Source organism: Mastigoproctus giganteus, chromosome 4 (genome assembly GCF_048544385.1).
Source record: "Mastigoproctus giganteus isolate SK-2022 chromosome 4, ASM4854438v1, whole genome shotgun sequence".
Lineage (NCBI taxonomy): Eukaryota > Metazoa > Arthropoda > Arachnida > Uropygi > Thelyphonidae > Mastigoproctus > Mastigoproctus giganteus.
The window spans coordinates 226,026,541-226,052,127 of NC_143578.1; the positions used below are offsets into that span (position 1 = coordinate 226,026,541).

Below are 25,587 nucleotides of genomic sequence, written 5' to 3' on the forward strand. Positions count from 1 at the left end.
TCATCTGCAAACTTCGACATTAAGCCTGATATATCTTCATCAATATCATTGATAAATATACAAAACAACAGTGGGCCCAACACCGAACACTGGCTGACTCCACTAATAACAAATAGTCCACGAAGAGCAGCGTCCATTGATTAGCACTCTCTGCTATTTTCTCTTCCTTGAGAAGAGAAAATGGCATGCGATGAAGGTGTGATTGGCGGAGACCTGGGAATTTCAACCGATCCTGAGTGCATCTCCAACGAAGGTACATCGAAGACGATGTTTATCCAAGATGAGTTGAATGACCTCATTAGAGATCTAGCCCTCTATAATCATTTGGTTAAGAATAACGACAAAATGTCTCTCAAAAAAAGAAACCAAGTTTTAGCAACATTCTTTGTAGTAAACGGTCTGCTCTAATATTGTTATTCTATCAATGGAATTTTTATGGAATTATCGCAAGTACAAATCACATTTGATGTGATTGGTACTTGGTAGTAGTTTCTATGAGACAGCGTACTGCAGCAGACCATTAGAAGTGACAGTCCTCAAAGAAGCACATATAGACAGAATCGAGAAGTGTGCAGTATGTTCCATTATCGGATACAATGAAAAGTTTCTGTCTACTTCTCTACATTAAAATTCTTGAAATTGGTCTAATGAATAGTTTTGTGAAAGCATGAGTAAGATCAATTCGAGAGGATGTCACTACTTAAGTTAGCAATTTCCGACGTTCAGTGCCACGAAAGTAAAATAGGGAATCTTTGTAGGGCAAAAATTAGAGATCTTCTGCAGAATTAAAGACTGACAAAAAAATTGCCTCAAAAAATATTAATAAAAGCATGGAAAGCATTTAAATGGCTTTGCGAAAACGTTTTGAAAATTAGTATTAGTATAGACAAATAGTGCAAGGAAATTACAGGCTTTTGCTGCCCAAAATAATACAAATTATGCCCTTCCCTCCTCATGTAGGTACCTGTTCAGTTGACTGGCATCCAAAGGACGACAGTCCGTTGAGCATGACAGTTTTAATTTTTTTCAAACTGTCATCCACATGCGGAGGCAATTGCAGTAGTCAACAACTCGATGGCTAAAAGAAAACTTCTTACAATCTAGTCTAAACTTTTTCCAATATTTGAATTTATGACCCACAAGTTCTAGAATTCTTTATAATAGTGAAAATTCCACCTTCAGTCATTTTATTAAATCACTCTCATCATCATCAGCCATTTTCAATCCACTGCAGGATGAAGGCCTCTCCAGCAACTTTCCAGTTCCTTCTGTTTTGTGCAATGGCTATCCATTTACTACTCACAAACTCGTGAATTTCATCTATATCTATCCATCTCCGCCGTTGTCTTCCAGGTTTTCTTATAGTCCTCTTGGGTACCATTCTGTTATTTTCTTAGTCCATCTGTCATCATGTCTTCGAGCTATGTGTCCTGCCCAAAACCATTTTAGTTCTCTAGTTTTGATAATAATGTCCTTTACTTGAGTTTCCTGCCTAATCCATGTGTTTCTCTTCTTATCTAACAGTCTGATTCCCAATATAATTCGTTCCATTCTTCGCTGTGTGATTCTCAGCTTCTCGTCCATTCTTTTGGTGAGTGCCCAAGTTTCACTTCCATAAGTCATGGTGGGGAGTATACATTGGTTCATTATTTTACGTTTCAGACAAACTGGGATATTGCTCTTCAGCATGTGACTATATTTCCTGAATGCTATCCATCCAAAATTTATTCTTCTCTTGACTTCCAGCCATTTATCATTATTACAGCTAATAACTTGTCCCAGATAAGTATATGACTCCAGCTTTTCAATTACTGCTCCTTCAATCATTATGTCCCTTTCTGCGGCATACTTGTTCCTCATTACTTTTGCTTTAGCTATATTCATCTTTAGTCCAAAATCCTTACTAACTATGCATAACTGATTAAGATTTTCCTCTAATTCTTTGGGATCGTGGCTTATGACCACAATGCCATCTGCAAATCGTAAATGGTTTAGGTACTCTCCATTCACATTGACTCCTTTCTGCGACCAGTCTAATCTTGCTACTGTCTTTGTCTAGTCTAATAAAGGAAGTAGCGTTCTCATATATTTTCTTCAAAATCATAATATATGGGGTATCTATGCCTTGTCTGTCTTTCCAGTGCCCGAAACATTGCCTTAGGCTGTATGGAGTCAAATACCTTTTCATAATCCACAAATGCCAGGCATAATGGTGTTTTATATTCATTTGCTTTCTCCATTAGCTGTGATATTACGTGAAGGTGATCCATAGTTGAGAATCCTGTCCTAAAGCCAGCTTGCTCTTTCGGTTGATTCTTATCAAGTATTCTTTCTAATCTGTTAGTAATGACCCTTGCGAACAACTTGTAGATGTGGGATAATAAGCTAATTGGACTATAATTTCCAATTTCTGATTTAATTCCTTTCTTATGCAGCAAAACTATGATTGCATTATTCCACTGCTTATTCACGCCTTTTCTAATGCATTTTGTAAAGAGCCTTGCCAGTTTTTGTGTTATGTCTCTTCCTCCCAATTTTAACAACTCTACACTAACTTCATTCTCCTGCCAGTGGACGGATGCTGGGAGGCTCCTTCCTGGTGATCGCGCCTCCCAGTAACGAAGAGGCCAGTCAAACAACACACTACTCACACATAACCCACACTGACTGGCTTTGCTATATTAACAGAGTATTTAACGCGGATTTATAGGAAACCACGGGAACCGCATAACAATAACACTACGTCCTATGTCCTATAACTTCATCTTCCCCCGGGGCTTTCTGATTCTTTATTTTCTTCAACGCCTGTTCTATCTCATCAGGAAGAATATCGGGTATGTCGTATGTGTTGCTAATTTGCGATCCAACTTCCCCACTGCTAGCATCATTTCCTCGCTCCTTGTATAATTTTCTATAGTAGTCTTCTGCTATTTGAATTATGCCTTCTCTGCTATTTATAAGTACACCATCGCTATTCTTCAGTTTCAGTATCATTTGTCTTCCTGTATTACTGCTCATGGCTGCTGATTTAAGTCCTTTGTTTTCCCTTAATGCTTGTTCTACTCAATATACTCCATTTTCTCCTTGTCAGTGTTTATCTTGCTCTTCATTTGTCGCCTTCGGTTCATCATAACAAGTGTTTCTTGGCTAACTTTTTCTTATTTGGATTTCTTTTTCCCTATAGGTTCCTTGGGCTTTATCACTTTCAGAAAGTTATTATATTCCTCGTTGATATCTTGGTTCTGAGCAGTCTGCAGAAGCTCAAACTTGTTCTTAAGTTCCAGTACATACTGTTCTTTCTCGTCTTCTGTTATCTCAAAGACCTTCGTATTATTTACTCGAGTCAGTTTTTTTCCTTTCCTTTCCTACATCTATATCAAGCGTGCATCTTACCATTCTGTGATCACTTCCAACATTTACCTTATTCAGGATGGTAACATCATTCAAGGTATATCTTCTGTTAGTGAGGATGAAGTCGACTTCATTAGTTTTTAATCCATTTGGACTCTTCCATGTCCACTTTCTGTTCACCCTTTTCTTGAAAAAAGTGTTCATTACTGACAATCCTTGAGATTCTGCAAATTCCACAAGCCTTTCACCTCTTTCATTTCTTTCACCAATTCTAAAATATCCTATAGTTCCCCTTTCTACGCTGTTTTGTATTTTCCAACCTTAGCATTGAAGTCCCCCATAATAATAGTGTAGTGGGTTTTCTGCTCATCTAGAAGACTCTCAATTTCGGTGTACATTTCTTCAACCTCTTCATCATCATGGCTCGATGTTGGTGCATAAATCATTATAACCTTTAGCTTGTATCTCTTAGAAATCTTGAGTATTAGTCTTGACACCCTTGGTGATGTCCTTTTGAATTCCAAAATGTTGTTTTTTATATCTTTGGTAGAGTTGGATTTCTGGACCAGAAACCCAACTCTACCTTCGCTCCTTTCACTGTTTCCATTGGTGTACAGCAGATTTCCGCTTGATAAACTGATAAGTGATTAATTTCTTCTTGTTGTTTCAGCCAAAAACCGATGATATCCCAATTCACATTTTCTAGTTCCTTTCCAGCTCTAATATCCTGTCTTCACTGATGAGCGATCTTACGTTGTAACAGGCCAAGTTCAGTTTCGGTGCATGGCAGCCTGGTCGTACCCAGAGATTCTTAGCACTCTCTGCTTCCACTCTGATCCTCTCCCTGTCGTAAGACGGGGAGTGAAAGCCGCTGGGGACTGAGGGCCATTTGTTTCGTCGTGCTGTCATATGCAGGAGGGTTTGGTCTTTTCCTCTTCACGCTGACCAGGTGTCTTGAAGAGAACCACTCTACACGTTCGTTACCACCTAAGTGACGTAACAGGGCTTACCATCGAGAAGGTGTGCATGAGTGGATTTTAGGGAGGCAGGCCAACCGGACTTCTCCTAAATCATCTGTAATAGAAAGATATTGGATCCATCAGTGTTTAGACTGAGTGTCTGATAATACACAGAATACCCGTTCCTCTCTAAGCCCCTATTATAGAATTTTACTATTATAGAATTCTTTATAATAGTGAAAATTCCACCTTCATTCATTTTATTAATCACTCTCAGAGCCTTATAAACCACAATCAGGTTCCCTCTGAGGTGCCTGGTTGCCAAGTTCTGTAGCCCACATAATCGGATTCTTTTTTTCATACAGTCGCCCTTTTGCCGATCTCGCCATGCGAGTTGCCTGTCTTTGGACACTCTCAAGAAGCTCAATGTCTTTTTTTAGGTGAGATTTCCATACTAGGACGTGGTATTCCAAATATGACCTTACAATTGCCTTATACAATGGGATTATGACCTCCCTATCCCTACAGGATACTGCTCGATAAATCATCGATAGGACACCATGGGCTTTCCTGTCCGCCTCTTTACACTGCTCAGAAAACTTCATGTCGGCCTGTATCGCAACTCCAAGATCCCTCTCTTCTTCTACAGTTTTTAATCAAAAACCCCACCAATTGTATAATTTATTTTGGGGTTGCTGTTCCTCAAGTGTAAGACCTTGCATTTTGCTGCATTAAAATATAGCCGTCACTTTTCTGACCATTCGCCAAGCCTTTTCAAGTCATCCTGAAATAGCGGTGCTTGGCACTCGTCAATAACTACTCTCTCAATCTTTACATCTTCTAAAAATTTTGACATCACGCCCTTTATCCCTTCGTCGATGTCGTTTATGAAAATCAGAAACAAGTGGTCCAAGAACCTATCCTTGGAGGACTGCTTCTGATGTTACACCAATCTGAAGAATATCCATCGATCGTAACCCTGTATCTTCTGACCTGCAGCCATCCTGCAATTCATCTTAGAATCTTTCCAGTAATCCAAACGTGCTGCAGCTTATACAATAACCTCTCTTGAGGGACTGACTCAAATGCTTTCCTAAATTCCAAATAAACTATGTCGAAATTGCTCCCTACATTCAGCTCATAAGCAACTGTGTCAAAATAGCTTACTAGGTTAGTTAAACATAATTTTCCCTTAACAAAAAAACCATGTTGTGTGTCCTTCAGGATGCTATTTCTAATTAAATTGCACTCTTAATCATTGCCTCTGAGAATGGGAAGGCTGGTAATTATACGAATTGTGCTCCCCACGAGGGAAAATCCAGCCGGAAATTTCTGGCCGATTCCTGTGCAAGTTACGACTTCATCGCTTACATTGCCTGTGGCAGTTATTCAAGGGTCGATCTAGTCGCTAATCATAGCTCAGCTATTGATTCTTTCTTTTCTCTATTCTCGTTGCAACGAGTGTGCCGATATAAAATTAAAATCTGGTGCATTTCTAGAAGACTTTGAATCACTGAAGAAACGGGTGCTTGCTCTAGAGAAAAATGCAACTGGGAGCTCATCAGGAACTCAAGATTTTAATAATTTGCCAAGTTATGCACACGCAATTAGGGCACCAGAACAGAATAATTAAGTGAAAACTGCTCTAGTTAAAAAATATTTAGTTCTAATGAGAAATTCCATCTTCAGGGAAACGGGTAACATATTTATCAAAAGGGTAGGAGTTAAAGAATCAAGGTGTGTCTGCCAGGAGCAAAAATTAATGATGTCACTAACACATTATCAGAATTTTAAAGGGATAAAGAGAGTACTGTTATTATTCATTTAGGGAATAATGATATTAAGCACAACGCAAACTGAAGAACTGTGGGAAAAGTATATTTTTTCAAATTTTCAAATTTGAAAAAAATTTTATTAGAGTCACCCAGAATTTCTTCTATACACCCATATATGTATTCTCTGCAAATTGCGTGTGTTCTCTGGTCGATTTGCCTGTTTTGCTGGACGATAAAAACCCGTTTCTGGGGGGAAAACCTTGCTATCTACGCCTGAGACCGACTAACTCAGCCACGGATTAAAAAACCCCATTAAAGTTCCTCGCGTCATCGAACGGAACCCGGGGCTTTTCCACCCGGTGTGAGGAGGACGGTGACGATACCAATGTGCTACTACCGGCGCAGACTTGGAAAAGTATAAGACCATGCTGAAAAAAACGCCGCGAGTGTACGTGGCTGCAATTCTGCCTTAGCACAATAGGAGGGAGTATAAGCCGAAAGCCTGTGGATTAACTCAAGATTTGAGGGAATCTCCAAACTCGACCCAAAAATACATTAAACCACCAACCAAAACTTGTAAGTACTGGTTGTATACTTGTAAGTACTGATTTGCGGTTTAATGTATTTTGGGATCAGGTTTGGAGCTCTTAAACCATTAATTCTGTATATGTTGGATCATCGATTTTTCTTTGGGTGTGAAGAATTCATTTAAGTTATTTTTAATTTTTTTACATTCATTTGAATAATTGAGAGTGTCAGCATCGAAGCGTTCTACAAGTCATTATTGGGGTAGTTCCTGTCATTCATTTGTTAAGTAAAATACAGAAGATGACCAATACAGGGAGTCGGATTCGATACTGCGAATGTATAATTAAACACCGATATTATATAGTTAATTACCAAAACCCATAAGGATTATGCCTTGTGCATTTCGTCTTCAAATACATTATTTCCAACATCCTTTGGCATCTCTCATATTGTGGATATAACTTCGCAACTGTGATGGCATGTTGCACTACAAGGGTACCTGCCCGCCCACTGATGATGAAGCCCACTAGCTTCGAAACGATCGTCTGGGTGGTGGTATCCCCTGAAAATATAATAACAGTAGTCTTCTCTACTAGAGAAGCGTTATTGATTTGAAGTAGTGCAACACCAGCTATCTCGTTGTGAAGGCACCCACAATATGAGATATTATTAAAACGATGCCTTTTTACACTACATACGTAGTTCAAATTTATGGGTTAACTATGGTGTATACACCAATATTATATAATAAATAATTAAGCATGAATTTTCACGATAAATAAAAAATAGACATCGACTTGTACGCCGAAATGTATGTATTAGAATTAAAACTTCATTAAAATTTCCTCGCACTTCCATTTATCTTTAACTTAAAAGTAATGACCTTTTACCTATTGACAGAATTGTGTGCCTAAGACTGATGTGAATATACATTAATCTACCAAAAGTAGTGTGGTACTTTCAGTTATAAAAGAAACGTCTTTGTTCAAAGAAATTAATAGCATGGCTGCCTACCTTTAGCAGTAATGACCGCTTCAGTGCGTTGTGGTAAACTTCACACTACTTTCTGATAGCAAATCTTCCAAGAAGCATTAGAGGAGTGAAACAGTACTGCGCTTCATTCCTCCTTAAAACATTCATGAGTTCCACTAACGATGGCCATCTTAGCCTTACCTTAATTTTGTATTCCATTCGTCCTAAGATGTTTAGTTAGGTTAAGGTGGATCACTGTGCAGGCCACTAACATGTTGCCATGTACCGTACGTTTGCAGTCCTTGTTTGTAGAATGTAGAGTTGTGTTGGAAGGTACAAGGGCCGTTTCATTAAAATTATCACAAAGCATATAGAATTTTCCAGAACATCAATGCAGGATGCAGCGTCCACAGTTCCATGGAGAGCCACCAATGAACCACAGTGGGACCTCATACCTAGGTCGAAAGGGTTCTCCAGGAATTCTCGGTAGATACCCAAACAGGTTCATCAGACTAAAAGGGAGTACATGACAGGACCAATTTCCTTCGATTCACAGTCCAGATTCAGTGTTCCTTACACCACGTCAATCAACCGTGTGCATTTGTTTTTGTTATCAAAGGCTTGTCAGTGTCACCGCTTTATGAAAATCGAAAAATCGATAGTATATACCTCTTTGTGTGTCGTGGAAACACATACAAGTTTGTATGTAACTACCCCAGACTCCAGTTAAGGAACAATGTGTGTGTGTGTGTGTGTGTGTGTGTGTGTGTGTGTGTGTGTGTGTGTGTGTGTGTGTGTGTGTGTGTGTGTGTGTGTGTGTGAGAGAGAGAGAGAGAGAGAGAGAGAACTAGCAGTCTCAAGGCGTATCGATGCCGGTCACTCAGAATTTTATGTCTACTTTGATGGTATGTTTTGTGCTCAGTGTCTGCTTTGGACTTTCATCTTCTTCAGCACGTTGCAGCTGAAGAAGCTTGTTTAATCTTTGAACAACAGCCTGCGTAGGCATATTCTGCACATGACATCCGACTATCATTTCCTCTCTGAAAGTCTGTTAGTTCTTTCTGCATACTCATCCTTCATCATACACATTTGAAATAAATTCCAATTAACCGCTGATCACCTTTATATCGGAAAATTTTTGCTTATTTTGTAGTCACCCAAAATTTGCTACAATCAAAGAAGTGTCCCGTTATTTTCGGTAAGATATTGGATGTTGCTAGTTGTAAAAAATCTTTTATTGCAGACTCCCCCATATTAAATTTCAATCCTGCACCACAGACTGTTCACCTTTTCGTCGAGGAATCCATCGAACTGTTTGTGGACCATACAGTCCTTTAAGTAGAATAATATGAGGGAGGGACAAATTTTATGTAGCTGTATTTCTTGAGAATGAGTTCTCCGTCAAGAGAACATGTCCGGAACGTTTGACGCAACAACTATCTTATGGTATGTTGTCTCAAAATTACATTTCTGGGGATGAAAAATCTAGAATAACACAAGGGAAAAATCCTGATCCCTACACCAGATCAGCTAAGTACAGCTCAGAACCGAAGTGGCCCTTCGAAATTTCTCCAGTCTGTGCCAGGATTCGAAGCCAGACTTCTCCAAACAAGTGAAGGTGGTGAAACTACTATACTGTACTATCACAAAGGACGTTAAGAGAAGTCCATTACTCATTAATAAGCAGGCAACCTACCATAAATGGAAAATTTCTAAAATTCTTTAGCTGTTTTTTTAATTATTTATTATTTTTTTTTCTTTTTTTGCCAACGCTCACAAAATAGTAATTTCTCTGTTATTTGTATAACTGTTTATCACAGTCCGTTCGTCACTAGTGTTAATATGCCATGTTTTTATCGTACAACGTATTCAATGTGCTCTGGTTTTAGTTCTGTCTGTATGCCACGATCTATATAATAAGAAAACGGAGAATTCGTACAGCATGCAGACTTCCAAATATCTAATCATGATTGTGATAATAGAATCCATATCAATGCATAAATTCGAAATTCGCATCATTTTATTATACAGAGCCTCTTTACCGACTTTCTAATAATTCAATAAAGTATTGTGACACAGAGCAAGACGGAACGTTCCGTTTTTTTCTCTGTGGCACAATACTTTATTGAATATGAATCCAAAGCACATAGGCATTTTTGCTTATTTCTAATAATGTTTATTATATTGTTACCGCTGTTAAAATCAAGCTAATTGGTAATATTTTTCACAGTAAGTAAAAATGCCATTTAACGGAATGCTACAGGAATACAAAAATATCTTTAAGCGAAATATACATTGTTTATTTATGTGGCTTTGTCCACATAAATAAAATTATTTATTATTTTAATTAATAATATATTTTAAATCTATATTAAAATATCTGATTCGCTCAAAGCAGCATCTGTTTAGCTGGTACATTTACAAAAACATAACTTCAGAAGTTTCTATACTGACTAAGAAAGTTGGTCGTAAAGAAATAAACAAACGTTTCGTCCGTATCTGTTATTTGAAACTGATATTTCTTACAAATATCAGCAACCAAGGAATCCACAATGTCCCCAATTATCTATTTTGAAAAAGAGTCCTGAAGAGTATTAGCCAAAAGTCCTAAAGTATAGCAGAATCAAAAATATATATATATATAATATTTACAGGGGAAGAGAATTTCATCTGCTTGTTTAGCAAATTTCTCACCTAGTGACCAAAGTATCAGATATAGGTCAAAATATTTCGAATTGCAAATACGCCAACTGTATTCAGGTATTTAGAAATTAGTAAATTAATAAGAGGAGTTTACCTCAATATAGTACGTGGAACACTTCCGTATGATACCCTCCAGAAATTAAAACGGAAAAAACGAAAAAATCGACAACTTACATTAGAGTAAATTAGAGTAAAATATAAATAATTAAAGTAAAATATAAATAATTAAATAATCAATTTAACACAATTCAAAATCAATTCAAAACAATTAAAATTCATTCATTTTTCATTCATTCATTTCATTCATTCATTCAGGAATTTTTCATTCCTGTAATCACGACAGTCGGTCGAAAAGCATTGTCAGCTTCAGGAAGGAAAATCGTTTTGAATAATTTCGTTAGATTCTTTTAATTGCGTTAATTTGAATTTTAATTGTATTGAATTGATTTTGAATTGTGTTAAATTGATTATTTAATTATTTATATTTTCCTTTAATTATTTATATTTTACTTTAATGTACCGGTAAGTTGTCGATTTTTTCGTTTTTTCCGTTTTAATTTCTGGAGGGTATCATACGGAAGTGTTCCACGTACTATATTGAGGTAAACTCCTCTTATTAATTTACTAATATTATTATCAACGTAGAACATATTGAGTATTACAGCTCTGATTCATACTATCTAAGGTATTTAGAAATGTATCTAAATAATATAGGTTTAACATTCAAATATAAAATATTCTTTTTGTACTCTTCGAAGGACCCGAGCCAGAGGAGTTGCAATTTCAACCTACAAAGAGAAGACAGAGGCCTATTTTTTGATAAAAGCACCTCTCTAAATCGGAAAAATCAGTTATTATTAAACGTAGTGGATTATCGTGAAATTATGATGGCACATGTAGTTTCGTGAAGAGTGATTTCATATTAAGAAATATGAGAGTCTATAATTATAGATTTTATTCATCTACGGATTTTATCGAATATAATCGATAAAATTCGTGGATGTCTGGCTATCCATCTCGAACACTTCTTCCTAGCTAATGCAATTCCACTGTGCAATATGCTCTCCCTAGATATCAACAAGATGTGCAACTGTAAGTAATACAGAACTCAAGCCTCATCACAAACATATCAATTTATCCAAATCTAGTGAAAGGTCCCATTGAAATGTGCTCTTCTAGTCTGATGATTATTTCGATAGATACCAGTGGTGTATTCGGGCCGGAACAACATTCCGATACTTTTTCTAAACGCCATAATAGAAAATCATTAAATGTATACACCTAATATTGTGAAACAATGGCATAATCAAAGGGGAGGGCGAAATATCTATTTTACCCATTGCTACTAAAAATATATATTAATAGTAATCTTTAAAATTAATAGATTTCTTTAAAAATTTATTTAAAAACAAAAATATGAATTTCGCAATGAAACTTGAACGTTTCTTACTAAAGTACAATGTGTTAGATAAAGAGCTCCAACGAATGAGATATACTGTGATGCGTGCGAACGCTGCATTTTGATTCGCTATGAGCTGAACGCTAGAACTGGTTGTTCTATGAACCGTGAGTCTGAAGTCTTGATTCAGTTACTATACAATTGATGTGGCGTTATCATATAGTCTTCTGGAGAATGAGCCATAATTTTTCCGGTACTATTTTTTTTTTTTTTATGACGAACGTTCCGGTACTATTTTTTTTTAGCAGTACACCTCTGCTTTACTGAAAACAGTTTCTACTGATTAACTAATAAAAAAATACTCCTGCAATTAGGTATAATCTTTTATTACACCTAATGGTTAACTATAATGCTATTGTGTGTAATTTAATGTATAATTCATAATTCCATATATTAATGCAATCTTACTAGCTAGTCAAAACAGGTATGAAACCTCTAACCATCCTAGCACAAACGCTGTACAGGGGTTAAAATGGAATAAATAATGATAATGTAACTTTTTTTTTCATTTATGTCATCATTTTCGAAATACGAAATTGAATTGAAATGATTTTCCAAATATTACCCACATTCGCTCTAAAATTGTACTGCAAATCGAAAAAATAGCTTAGTTTTGCTTTTATAGAGGCTTGCCTGTATTAATCTGTGTGCGACACATGTCTCGGTGCACTAAAGTTACATAACCCTGTTTCTGACAGTTTTACTGCAAAGGCCCGCTAGTTTCGAAAGTTAAAATGTGTGACAAGCTGGCTTATAACGCTGGGAGCCAGTGATACCCATAAAATAATTGACACAGTTAGTGGGAGGAAGAATTTAAAAATATAAAAATACAACGAATAAAGTTACCGCTCGCTCTCTCCCACACACACACACACACACACCCACAATGTAAAAATGTCACAGGAATTATGTGATTCCTGTGGCCGGCTAAAGTTCAGATTTTCTTTTCTCTTTCCTCTCAGCAACTTGAGGTTTCACATCGCAAAATAGGATAAACTGAATGTATTCGACCCACAGAACTCATTTTCATTCATTTTTTTGAAGAAAAAGTATACAACTCACGGCTTTAACTGCCTCAGTAAACATTCTAAGCAACTTAATCCAAGTTAGACCGGTTTACACTACTCATATAGGATAACCGAAGTTTTCGAGTAAAAGAAATCTTCTGAGTCATCCCTTCCCCTGCTACTTATTATTGTTGTTCTTGTTGTAGGTTTTAGGCCCATCAGCGACTTACACCATATTGCACCGTATGTATTATGTCTGTAAATTGCTTGTGCTCTGTGGCAGATTTGCTTGTTTGCTGGGCAAAAACCCAAGTTTCCAGAAGAAAAACCACGCAACCCTCTTCGAATTCAGCCACGTTGTGAAAAATACCATACATGCACTGTGCTTCCCGCGAGGGCATTAATGCAACGGCCTAACTACAAGTTTGGGAGGAAAAATGTCTTCATAGAGTAGGCATCAGCAACCGTATGCATGCGAACAGCATGGTGGTAGGTATGCATAGAAACGAGAAAATCTTCCCGCGTGTCCCCTCATGGTATACCGGTGGTATGATGATTTCTGTTATTTATCAGAAATCTGATTTATAATGATTTTATAATAACTAAAATTAATAAATTTATTAATTTAAAACTAAAAAGTACTACTTTATTACAATATTTATATACTCAATTGCTTATTTCTTCCTCAATTGTTCTTGAATGCCAAAACAGCCTTAATTTGGGTATTTAACAATTTTAATTATTTCGGATATAACTGTCCAAGCGGCGCGCGTGAAGATTTTTAATTTTTATAGTTAGTATCAAAATTATAGTTTGTATCAGTATTAGTATTGGCAAATAGTGCAAGGAAGCAAGTTTATAAGGTAACAGGAAATAACAACCACTTCATCTATCCATCCCCTCTAATAATGTGTCTAATCCTTGCGCAATTTATTTAAACTATCCACTTCTGCAGTATCAGATGTTTCTTCCAACAATCTATCATTCTCTGGCTGAAAGCAAACTTGTGCACATCTATCTGGCAACCATATTTTTCATTTTAAATTTGTATCCCCTTAGGTGCGTTGTATGAGAAAGGGAAAAGATTCTATCAACGTTTAGTTTACTCAATCCATTTAAAGCCTTAAATACTTCAGTCAGATCTCTTCTCAGGCGCATAGTTTCCAAGCACTGCAATTTGCAGACCTAAAATCATTCATTGTAGGAATACCTTTTTGTATCCTTTAATCTTGTTGCGCTCTTCTCTGCACCCTTTCCAACAGTTCAACATCCTTCTTAAAAATGAAGCTTCCAGGCCTATATGCAGTACTGAAAATGCAGTCAAACCGTTACTTTATACAATGAGATAATCACAACTTGTCGATGCTGGCAAAATTTCTGCATATATTTGAGAGAACCCCATGAGCCGTCTTAGCAGTTTGTCTGCATTGGTCCAAAAACTTCATGTCGGACTACACAATTTCTCCTAAGTTTCTCTTTTCGCACTCCACCACTTCAACTGCTACTTCTCAGCCCATTTGTGTAATTTTTCTGTCTAGTTGCAATAGTTTCCAGAAAATTTCTGTATATCTTGTTGCAGTAGTTTCCAGCCAACCGCATAATCTGTAAACTTAAACAATAAGCCTAATATGCCTAATTAACCATGCCTTTATCGTTAATAAATACTGAAAATAATAAGGGTCCCAGCACTGAATCCAGACAGCCTCCACTAAATAACGTTATTCCAAGAAAAGCAGTGCCCATTTATAACCACCCTCTGTCTCAATCATCCCTTTATCCTTAGCAATAACTTGTCCCCAGTGCCACACTACTCCAATTTGTATAGCAGTCTTTCATGTGGAACATGTAAAAAGCTTTACTGAAATCAAAATATGTGATAGCAAAATTATTTTTTTTTGCATCCAGTTCCTTTGTTACTTCATCATAGTATCTAATCAGATTGGTCAAACAAGATATGACTTTAAGAAATTCATGTTATGATTTTTCGCATAACTGCATTCCTGTCAAGATGATCCTACATTACTTCTTAACCACTAACTCCATTATTTTCTCTGGAACAGATGTCAAGCTTACAGGTCTGTAATTATTCACTTCGCTCTTTGATCTCGGTTTGTGAATAGAAGAGACATTTGCATATCTCCAGTCTATGGAGACCTCCCTTGAATCCAAAGTTTGCTTCCTTCTCTTGCGGCTTCTTTTAATATAATTGGATAGTTTCATCAGCCCCAAGAAAAGCATATTTTGCTACTTTTTTTTTATTCTTAGCCAAAGAATTCTCATAATCCGCCTTGACTTTAGTAACCCCATTAGTGACTTGCAATGAACAAAAAATGGCATGCGCAAGGAAAAAAAGTTTACCTACTCCTGATATAGAGACTTCTCTGGTCTGCGACAAGAAGTGAACTTAGGTAATTTACTGACGCACGCATGATATCCTATCCAGTATGCTGCAACACATGTGCTTTTACGGCAACCTATTTAGAAAAGTGACCTGTTAAACCAGTGGTCAAGTTCAACTGCATGGGTTGTTAGCAGTGATCCAGTACCTAGTTTCACTGTAATTCACGTTATGCATTTTGAATAGGAAAAGAAAACATGAGTTATGCATAGAGTCCATATGAAGAATCAATTTTGGATGCACGTCATTAAAAGAACACCACAGTTGGAGGATACGTTTCGGTTTTAGCATAATGTCAGTCTCTACAAAGAAATGTATATCTTCAATTAACCATACAGGTAAGCCACTAACTAGCTTTAATACAATAAACGATTTTTTCGACTATTTAAAGAAGTCTTCTACCTAAAAATTAGGTTGTTAAAAAATTATCAGTAAATGTATTTTAAGCAAATAAACTTATTCCACACTTCTAAGAAGTAATTCTGAGTTAAAATTGATGGTTTAATAACACCTTTCTTATGAAGGCATTCTGATCCCCTAAATTTTAACAATTTACTTTGGACAGTTGTCCTCTTTAAAAAAAACAAAAAACATAACTTTAACAGTTCAATATAAATAGATATCAATAATTTAAGCAACTACCACATAATCAGTGCACTCGCTAAAAAAGTGACACAAATCAGAAATTGCCACTTTTGAGTTATTAGTATGATAATGCTAAAAGGATGTACTTTCATCAGAGTAAGTGACATAAGCAGTTTCGTAAATTTTTGAAGTATGGAAGCACGTATCATTTTACCTCTAAGCTAAAAATGCAGAAGTCAAAAAAGAAAAGTGACACTTCTGATTGGATCACTGTTGAATTTTACACTTTTCAATCAATTTTTCTGTTCTGTTCTGTTTTTTTTTTTTTTTTCAGAACTTTTGCATTAAACATGCATACAGTTACTATAATTAAAATTATGAATATTATCCATACATTTTAAATTAAAGACCATGCGCAAAATGAATAGGACAATATACATCCTGTTATAGTGAAAAAACATTAAAGAAATTCCTGAAATCAGGATCGATTTAAAGGCCTTCATAAAATTCGTGAACGAAGATAAGATAAGCAATATAAAAATTTTAAGAATTAAAAAAAAAAAAAAAAAAAAAAAAAAAACAATCCGCTCAGATTTTGTTTCCGAAAGAGAGTTCGCCAACAACAAAGGCAGCCAAAAAATATAAATAAATAAATAATCAAAAATAATTACTCCAAAACCGGCTTATATAGAAAATATTATTTATTTTTATTTTTATTTTTTGAGTAAATAAAAAGAAATTGGCACTTTTGAGCTTCCAATAACGTTGGAAACGTTAATCCGATTTTAATAATTCTTTTTTCTACTTTGTAATTATTTTGATATATATATATATATTTCGTAATTTATTAAATTTACTGTATTTTATACTTCCCAATGATTTTTTTTTACATTTTCGCTTTAATAATATAATAATAATTTCATAATATATTTTACGTTCTATCTTTCTTATTGCTATGGTATGTCACAAAAAATAGTTTAATATTAAATTATTCTAAAATGACATAAGTCGAAACATGGTAGAAATATTACTCGCAGGGTTTGCGATGACTTCTAAATAAATAGTATTGTTTTTATCTTCATCTTGTATCAAATAATGAATCATGAAACCAGTTAACGTTTATAATATAGCTGACAGATTAAAACATTCAAATTCTTAAAGTACGCTTTCTGAGAAATTACAGTTTTCACTTGTGTCACTTTTCTCGCCAAGTTGTGAATTATGATCTGTCACCTATGAAAAGATAAGAGTGACAAATACTAGGATAGGACGAATAGGAATAACAAGCAATCTGTTCACCTGGCAGGCGCAAGAGGACTAATAAAAAAGTAAGTACAAATGAGAGAAGAATAAAGAAAAATAGTGAATAGCATAGTTTTATAAAAAACTTGAGCGAAATTTAAAATAACTCTGCGTAGGTAACGATTTTTAATTAATATTTGTATTATTGGCCAAGATAAGCGTTTAAAATTGTGTTTCCAATGTGTTTAGGAAATTACATTAAAATTAATAAAAATTTAAATTATTTTATGCTGAAATTAGTTACTCACGCAGTGTTCTGATATTTTCGGAATTTTAGACGGAATACAAAATGACACCGACATTCGAGCTTTAGAAGAAGAAATATTAGAATTACAAGAATACAACGCCCAAGTGGAATCGGAAATGATAAAGCTACGCACAGATATCACGCATATGGAACAACAAGTCCGAGTAGGAGACAGAGTAAGTTGAAATATGAATGCAGAGCTGCTATTATAAAACTTAGTTTGTTTTGGACGAAGTAGATTTCTATATAATTCTAATTAAATTAAAACACCTTTATATATTGAAAATTGAAGATATATAAACTTCTTTCAACTCAGAGGTGATATAATCAAAATGAAGATAATTTTTCTGGCAATGAAATTAATAATTTTCACATAAAAAGTCACTTCAATGAATTAGTGGAAATTTATGTAGAGTTTAGACAGTTTTCTAAAATAGTTAAATAATACAGAAATGAAATAATTCTAATTTAACATTATGTAGAGTTTAGACAGTTTTCTAAAATAGTTAAATAATACAGAAATGAAACAATTCTAATTTAACACATTACAGCTGTACATTAGTTAATTATATATATATATATGGGAGGTGCAAAATTTTATAAACACAAAGCAAAAACTGGTAAAACGCAGGACATAACTAGCAAGGTTTACATAATGCCTCAATGGGCTCTAATAATCTCTAAAACAACTTGTTTTAATAATGCTAATATATATTTAAAATAAAGAATAACAAACTGAACTACACATTAAAAAGCCTGTAACTTAGGATTATTTTCAAAAACTTGCTAAGGAGTCTTATACTTTATAAGTTATATCTGACAAGATATCTAAGGAAAGAACGCACAATGAAATATTATATCAAATATATTAGAGAAAGAGAGAGAGAGAGAGATACGTATATTTCTACTGGAACGTGACTAACCATCTTTAAATAATTAATATAACTACAGATTTCCCTCCAAATAATGTTATAGCATAAAGAATCAGAAGTGCTTAATGGCTGCATTCAAATTGGCAACCTCTGAGTTAAGAATATCGGATGGTTATAATTATATTATTAACATTCCACGAAATTCTGAGATAGAAAATGGAAAAAACATGAAACATAAGGAATCCTCGTACAAATGTACTGACTGGAAACAGTCCTGTTTTATAGGTATGTCATATTTAAATGGATTTAAGAGATATTCCTTCGACTTAGTGGCAATGAACATCAATCTTCATAATTAAAACATGTAGTACTATAATTAAATCACTGTTACCTTGGATTTAAAAATTTTCCACTTTAATTATGAAGTAAGGAATTAATAATTCAGCCAAAGAAAGTGACAAATGACTTCAATAACAAATTATGTTAGTAATTTTTGAATTCACTTGCATTAAATGATTAACATGGAATTGCAATCGCTGAAGAATCATGATTCGTTGTTCGATGATTCATAGAGGAAATCTAAATATCAAATTCCATTTGATCCAGAAACGTATCTATACATGGACAGCTCACACGCAATTATTTCATTACATAGGATTACACTGAAATACCACGAGCGATTATTGAATTCTATAGGAATTGTCCATAAACATGCACAAATGTAATTACTAAACGTTTTCGCGAAAGTTTCATTTATAGTGAGTTATCTAGGAAACTAAAAATGGATGTTGTGCAGAAGAAGGATAGCTAATATATTTCGAAATGTATCACAAATTACATTTATAGTCACAAAAGCTGTGGTAAATAAATAAATATATAAAATATGCGACCTCCCTGTTTAGGTAAAACACAAAAATTAAAAGTATACGCTTAACAATTTGTACAAAAAAAGCTGGAATACGGTGTCATGTTGTATTACACACGCGTTAATCAGCTAAATTTTACTGAAAATAAATTATAAAAATTTTTAAATAAATAAATAACCGAAACTTATTAAATGCTAATTTTATAGAAAAAGAAGTAAACTGCAACTATTTCTCAAAGTAATTTCCTTTTCGGAAACAATCTCCTTAGAATTGTTTTTTTTTTAATTATTATTATTTTTTTTTCTATTTAAGAACTTTAATTATAAACAAAAGCAACAATTAAATGTTTATAATCTTTCAATATTCGATGTCACCGATTATATTAAATAATGTTCAGATATTTAATATTAAATTAAAGTTAAAAAATATGTCATAACACTTATATTTGCAAACTTCTGTATTTTATTAGTACAATAATTACTGTAAATGAAATAAATTCTCTACACTTGGTATGATCAAACCCTGTTATGAGGACGTTTCCGAGCCTACTCTGGGGTTATATATACAGTTTCCCGGGTTTACGTCTGAAGTAATGGGAATGGCGACTGGCTTGAATGACTAAACTGAAACAGTTTTAGTTTGGCTGTCATTCAGGCTTGTCACCTTACGCATTACTTTAGACACGAAAACAAAACAGAAATGTCATCAAAATAGCAAGCTGATATAAGATTTTGATCGTACCTAGCACAGAGAATTTAATTTCCGATAACATTTGGTACCAGTAAACTATGAAAGTTTGCACACATACGAGTTGTGAGTCTCTTTAATTTTAATTTAAAATATACTACATATCTACGTAATGCCTTTCTTCCAATATTTAAAGTTCAAATGTTTAATTGTCATTAAGATGAAAAATATCTAATCTATAGCGCAGCATTATGCTTATATATATTTATATATCGAGTAATGTTTAATTGTTTTATTCATACTTAAAATAACTGAAGGAATAAAATAACAATTATTTTTATAAATTGTGCACATTTTTCAACTTAAAAAGGATGTTTTATACATTTCATTTTCTGCCTGACGAAATGATTCACCCAGTGCGTATTTTTAACCTGCTTTTAAGTTTCTCAGATTGCTGAACCCAAAACGATAGGGGCCATTATTTTAGGAAACAGATGAGCTTCAAATGTTAGTGACACCCACCAATGTCCGTAATAATTCAATATGTATTAGCAATAAAAAACATAATTCTCTATAAACATCAGAGTTACTCTTTTCTTTCGTACACTTAGAAGGTTCTATCTTCAGGACTCTTTATTTCAATATCAATGCATTTTGCTAAAATAATTGTTTTCCAAGCAGAAAATTTCTCAATAGGTTTAATTCTAATAATTTATAAAGTGGGTAATAAAAGTTAATGTGGTGAAAAAGATAACTAGCGTATAATTTAAACTGACTGAACAATTTTTGTAAAGTTCTTGAGTAAAAGTCCTTGTACGACGAGTTTAAGTTTAGTAAATATGTCAACGTGCCACATTAATATTTATTGAACGAAATATGCTAATAAAACTTAAAAAAAAAAAAAAACTCAGCATGTGTACCCTGCACTCACGAAAGATGTTTTATTTTATGTGAAAACGTCCTTGGGAAACGTAGATTTGAGATTGTATTTGCAACACTTTTCACAATTCGATAGTAGACGACGAAAGAAAATCAAACCGTTTAAAATTTTAAAATAGAACAGCTACGACCGAAGTTATGAACTAGTAACGTTTTATGCTCACACCTGCTACTTAATCTACCGAATCAACGTTAGTGACTGAGTTAGCGTCATTTAAGAAGTAATATCATTTGCATCACTTCCTATTTAGGAAGTGACGTTTAATCATCTTACATATCAACATATACACAGGGTGATTCAAGAGGAATTGAAAATATTTTGTAAATATTTACTATTGAGAATTGGTAAACATGTGTCCAATTCTCAATGGATACGGAGATACAGCTGTTTGAAACTGGCGCGCATAAAGCCATTATCAGAGGCATTAAAGAACGAAAAATGACTTATTGTTTGTATTTATTGACTTTTTGAATGATACAAAACACAAATAATTGACAATATTTTTACAGTTCACAATAAATGTTCGAAAATCCCACCGTTAACCTCAATGCACTTTGCAGCTCTTGTGGTAATATGACGCGTTGTTCTTTTGGGGTCATCTTGGCGTTCCTTTATGAGTGCAGCGGTATCCAAAATGTGAGCGAGCAATTGGTCTCTTGTATTCACCTTTTCTTTGTATACTGCGCTTTTAATCCATCCCCACAAACAAAAATCTATCGGAGAGGTCTGGGAACATCCTCCAATAGTAGTGGAAGTTCGTTTTGCAGATATTCTAGGTAAATGGGTCCTGTAAGACGATTTCGTAACACAACAGGCCCAATCAACTGATTGTCGATGATACTGCACCACAGAAAAGCGATGTTAAAAATTTGTTTCTACAGGGGCATGTGGATTTTCGTCTGACCACCTATGAGAGTGAGGGGTGTTGTCGATACCGTCACGGGTGAAAGTAGCTTCATCGCTGAACAGTATTAATGGAATTAATTGGCGATTAGCATTTACCCACCGACAAAATTCCAATTGCTGGACGTCGTCTCCTGGTTGAAGGTGTTGTCTGTATGTCAAATAGATATAAGTCGTGCTCACGTAATGTTCGCCATACTCTTGTCTGTGGAACACCGATACGCGTAGAAATTATTCGTGCGCTAATAGTAGGACTACGTTCTACCGACTAAAGAATGCGTTTTATTTCATCCACATTTTGTTCATTTGCACGTTCAGAAGCAATATGAGCGCTGGAAACTGTACCGATTTGGTGTAAACACTAGTAAACGCTTTTGAATCCAGTATTCTGCAGTTAGGAAACTGTCGACGGTATTCTCTACAAGCAACAGTATCACTTCCACCACAAAAACTGTAGACAACACCATATCGGCATATTGAGCATGTGTGAAGATGTGCGGCATTCTTAACAACACTTCTAACACCAAACAGCGTCAGGTTATAACTACTTCTTGGTTACATCTGATTCAGGGAGCTGTGCGCGCCAGTTTCAAACAGCTGTATCTCCGTATCCATTGAGAATTGGACACGCGTTTATATGAACTTTTTTACTCAGAATAAGCGATACTATAACCTCCCAAAACATTTACTATTCTTCCTGAATCACCCTGTATAAACACTTTTGTAGTGTTTTTGTCCCTTTCCGCACGTTGCTGAACCAACTTGATCTTTACCCCTTTTGGCCAACATATTTTGTAGATAGACATGTTTTATCTGCGTTAAATTCTGAGTAATTTTAAACTTACAGCATATTTATCAAAAAATCCTAAACTTCATCTTTAGAAAGATCTTAAGTGTGTAAACACGAAACCACAGTACCACTTTTTTGACAGCGCTACAATTCTTAAATCTATCCCACTGGCATTAGCAATTTGAAAGGTTAACTTCCCTAGACTGCTTCGTGTAATCCCGAGTTTCTTTTCCTGTTCTTTTCCTGTTTCTGATGATGAACCAGTAGAGCATCGAAAATGTTAGTGCAAACTTTTCAGCATGTATATTCTTATCAACAGGCCTTCAGAGTCGTTTTAGGAACATTACTGCTTTCAAGCCAATACTTGAAGTAATCGACGTCTAAATATAATGAATCTTATAATGAGCTACAAAGTATAACCCGTCCTTGTGAGGTTTCGCAGTGGTTATAATCACCATCCTTCCCCATACCGGGTAGAGAAGGCCCAGGTTCGAATCTCGTCAATGACGCGAGGAACTTTTATTGGCTTTTTTTCACTCTGTGGCTGAGTTAGTCGGTCTCAGACGAGGACAGTAAACTTTTTTTTTTTCACCGGGAAACTCGACGGATTTTTCGTCCAACAAAACAGGCAAACCGACTACAAGTAATTTATGGACGTAATACACGTATACACGTAGAAAAATAAAGTTGTTCCGAGGTTGTTCTTCTAATATACATATTATGACGTAGTATAACCTATATTGGATCAGTCCAATATAAGGTACATTTGGCAGTTCAATTTAGGAAAACTCCTTTTGAAACACACTTTGGTTTGAATCGCATTTATTAGTTTCAGAATTTCTTCCAAGAAAATAAACTTGCAACTAACACCGCAGAAACTTTGATGGTATGTAACATATGGAATATCAAAATTTATATTTACTTACCTGATCTGAGGTAGAAACTTAGAGATGGCAGTGAAAAATAAAATCAATAGTAACACAAGAAAAATGCAAATCTTAACTTAGCACGCAAAGGATTTCGTATCGTCATTGCCTATAGTTGCGTTGACGATGTCTTCGACTGTGTGACATTATTACAGACATTGCTTATTGAAAAATAAAAATTGTTCTACTTAGGAGACGATCCAAATTAGAGACCGTTCCCCTACGTTATGTTATTTTCATATACGGGAATTGCTTTGTGAATCTCTCCTATACAAAGGATAACTAACATCTGATCAAATTCATTGTGGATTTATCATACTTTGTGTTTATGAAGAAAATAAGAACGGATATCGCTAGCGTTTTTTGGAAATTAAAGGAGTCTACACTTTAATTAATTATACGAAAAAAATTATTTTAGACGTTGAGTGGCAGCTTTAATAAGCAATATTGTTAAAAATTGCAAATTGGTTGCTACTAAAAATTTACAATCCTTCAAATTATAAGGGTGCATTTCTCAATAATCGATATTTTCCATACTGATTTCGGAAAATATCGATTAGGGTTTACTGAATTTCAAAAGATGATCGAATGGAATAAATAGAAAACTCACATGCAGTATAACTGAGTTTAGATGATTCTAACTTAAAAGAACAGAACGAAAATAGTGAAAAAACAAAGTGAAATAAGCATAAAAGGATCTTAAAAGGATTTTTCCATATCAAACAGACCACAATGTTTATTGTGGTCTGTTTGATATGGAAAAAAATTCATATTCAAAACTAATCAATAATTTTAATGTCCAAGTATGCAGATGATACAAAGGTTGGCAGGATTGTTAATGACAGTAACGAGAGTATGTTACTGCAACAGGATCTAGAAAATTTTGGCAGATGGGCTGAGAAGTGGCAACTGAAGTTTAACATTGACAAATACAAAGTACTCCATATGGCTAGCAGTAACCCAAGAGAAACGTATCAACTGTGCGGTACTACACTTAGGGTGGTAGAAAATGATAAAGACTTGGGAGTAATTGTGCAGTCAGATATGAAGTTTTCTGACCAGTGCAGACAGGCTGCCGGAGCAAGTCATGGGGTCTTGTCAATGATATACAGGAATTTTGCTAGTAGGGAGAAGGAGGTGATTGTCCCTTTGTATAAAGAATAAAGAGAAGGGCAACACGTTGGTGAGGGGGGGGGATAATGGGGGTCCTCTTACCAAGAAAGGCTTAAGTTCTGCAAATTGCAGCATCTAGAGACTAGGCAACTGCGAGGTGATCTGAATGAGGTGTATAAGGCCTTGAATGGGTTGAGCACGCTCAATTCTGATGGGATTCATCCGCTTGCTCAGATTACGAACCTGAGGGGGCATAAATTCAAATCGAGAAAAGAGAGTTGTAGAATAGATGTGCGGAAATTTGCCTTTAGCCAGCGGGTAGTTGATTGTTGGAACAAACTTCCATCCGTCGTTGTGGAAGTTGATAGCTTAAATAAATTCAAGGAGGAACTGGACAAACTTTAAAAGGGAATGGATGTGTGAATTTTTTATTTTTTTTTGGGTGACGCTACATAAGCTCATACGCTTGCTTTCTTGCATCACACGCCTCTACTAATCACTAATGTTTATCTGCGGGTTTATATACAAAAAACTCACCAGAAATGATTTAAATAACAAGGAGTTAGAGATATTTGATCTTCCGTTATTAATGAAAACATGAATAAAGTGTAAACTACCTTTGTGAAGGCGACAGTCTCTGTCTCCATAATCTTTAATAATGAGTCTCTGTCTCCATAACCTTAAATATGGTGACAGATCGGTACTGAATTTCTATTACGAAAAAAGTACAGCAAGTCCATCAGTTTTTTTTCTGAAAAACTAGTGTAATTTAAGCTAATGAACAGAAAATGCATATTTAATGTATCGGCGGAAACATGGGGCCTTACATCTGGCGTATACTAAATAAAATAATATCGTTTTAAGAATACATATTAACTGTATACGGTAGAAATTGGTTCGTGACATTGGTTCGTCATCGCTGATACATGTAATAAAAAATGGGTATTCACATTAGTATAATCTTTTAAGGATACTGAACTTAAAATTTAACTAGTGCCAAAATTTATTTCATTTTAATTTGGTACCGGACTATATTTCCGATTAACTGTTCTCATAATAATCGCTATTTGACGAAAAGTAAACAGGTTCAATTTAGACTCGTGCGGCGATACATCAGCGTTCATTCGGCCGCACAGTAGTGTGAAGTATTTGTACGGATACTGCATTCAACATCCTAAAATGCCAAAACAGGGACACAGAAAGA

The 25,587-nt window shown here is 34.9% G+C and overlaps 1 protein-coding gene across 3 annotated transcripts in view; it reads left to right on the plus strand.

The window, feature by feature from the left end:
• The window catches only part of LOC150087442 (uncharacterized), a 667,812-nt gene that overhangs the window by 618,558 nt on the left and 23,667 nt on the right, over positions 1-25,587 (plus strand). Inside the window, exon 23 of one of the 3 annotated variants that reach the window (XM_090372072.1) lies at positions 17,317-17,462. The exons of the other annotated variants lie outside the window; for them this stretch is intronic. Coding sequence (XP_090228198.1) covers positions 17,317-17,462 — 146 coding nt within the window. The remainder of the gene's footprint in view (positions 1-17,316; positions 17,463-25,587) is intronic. 3 annotated transcript variants of the gene reach the window in all.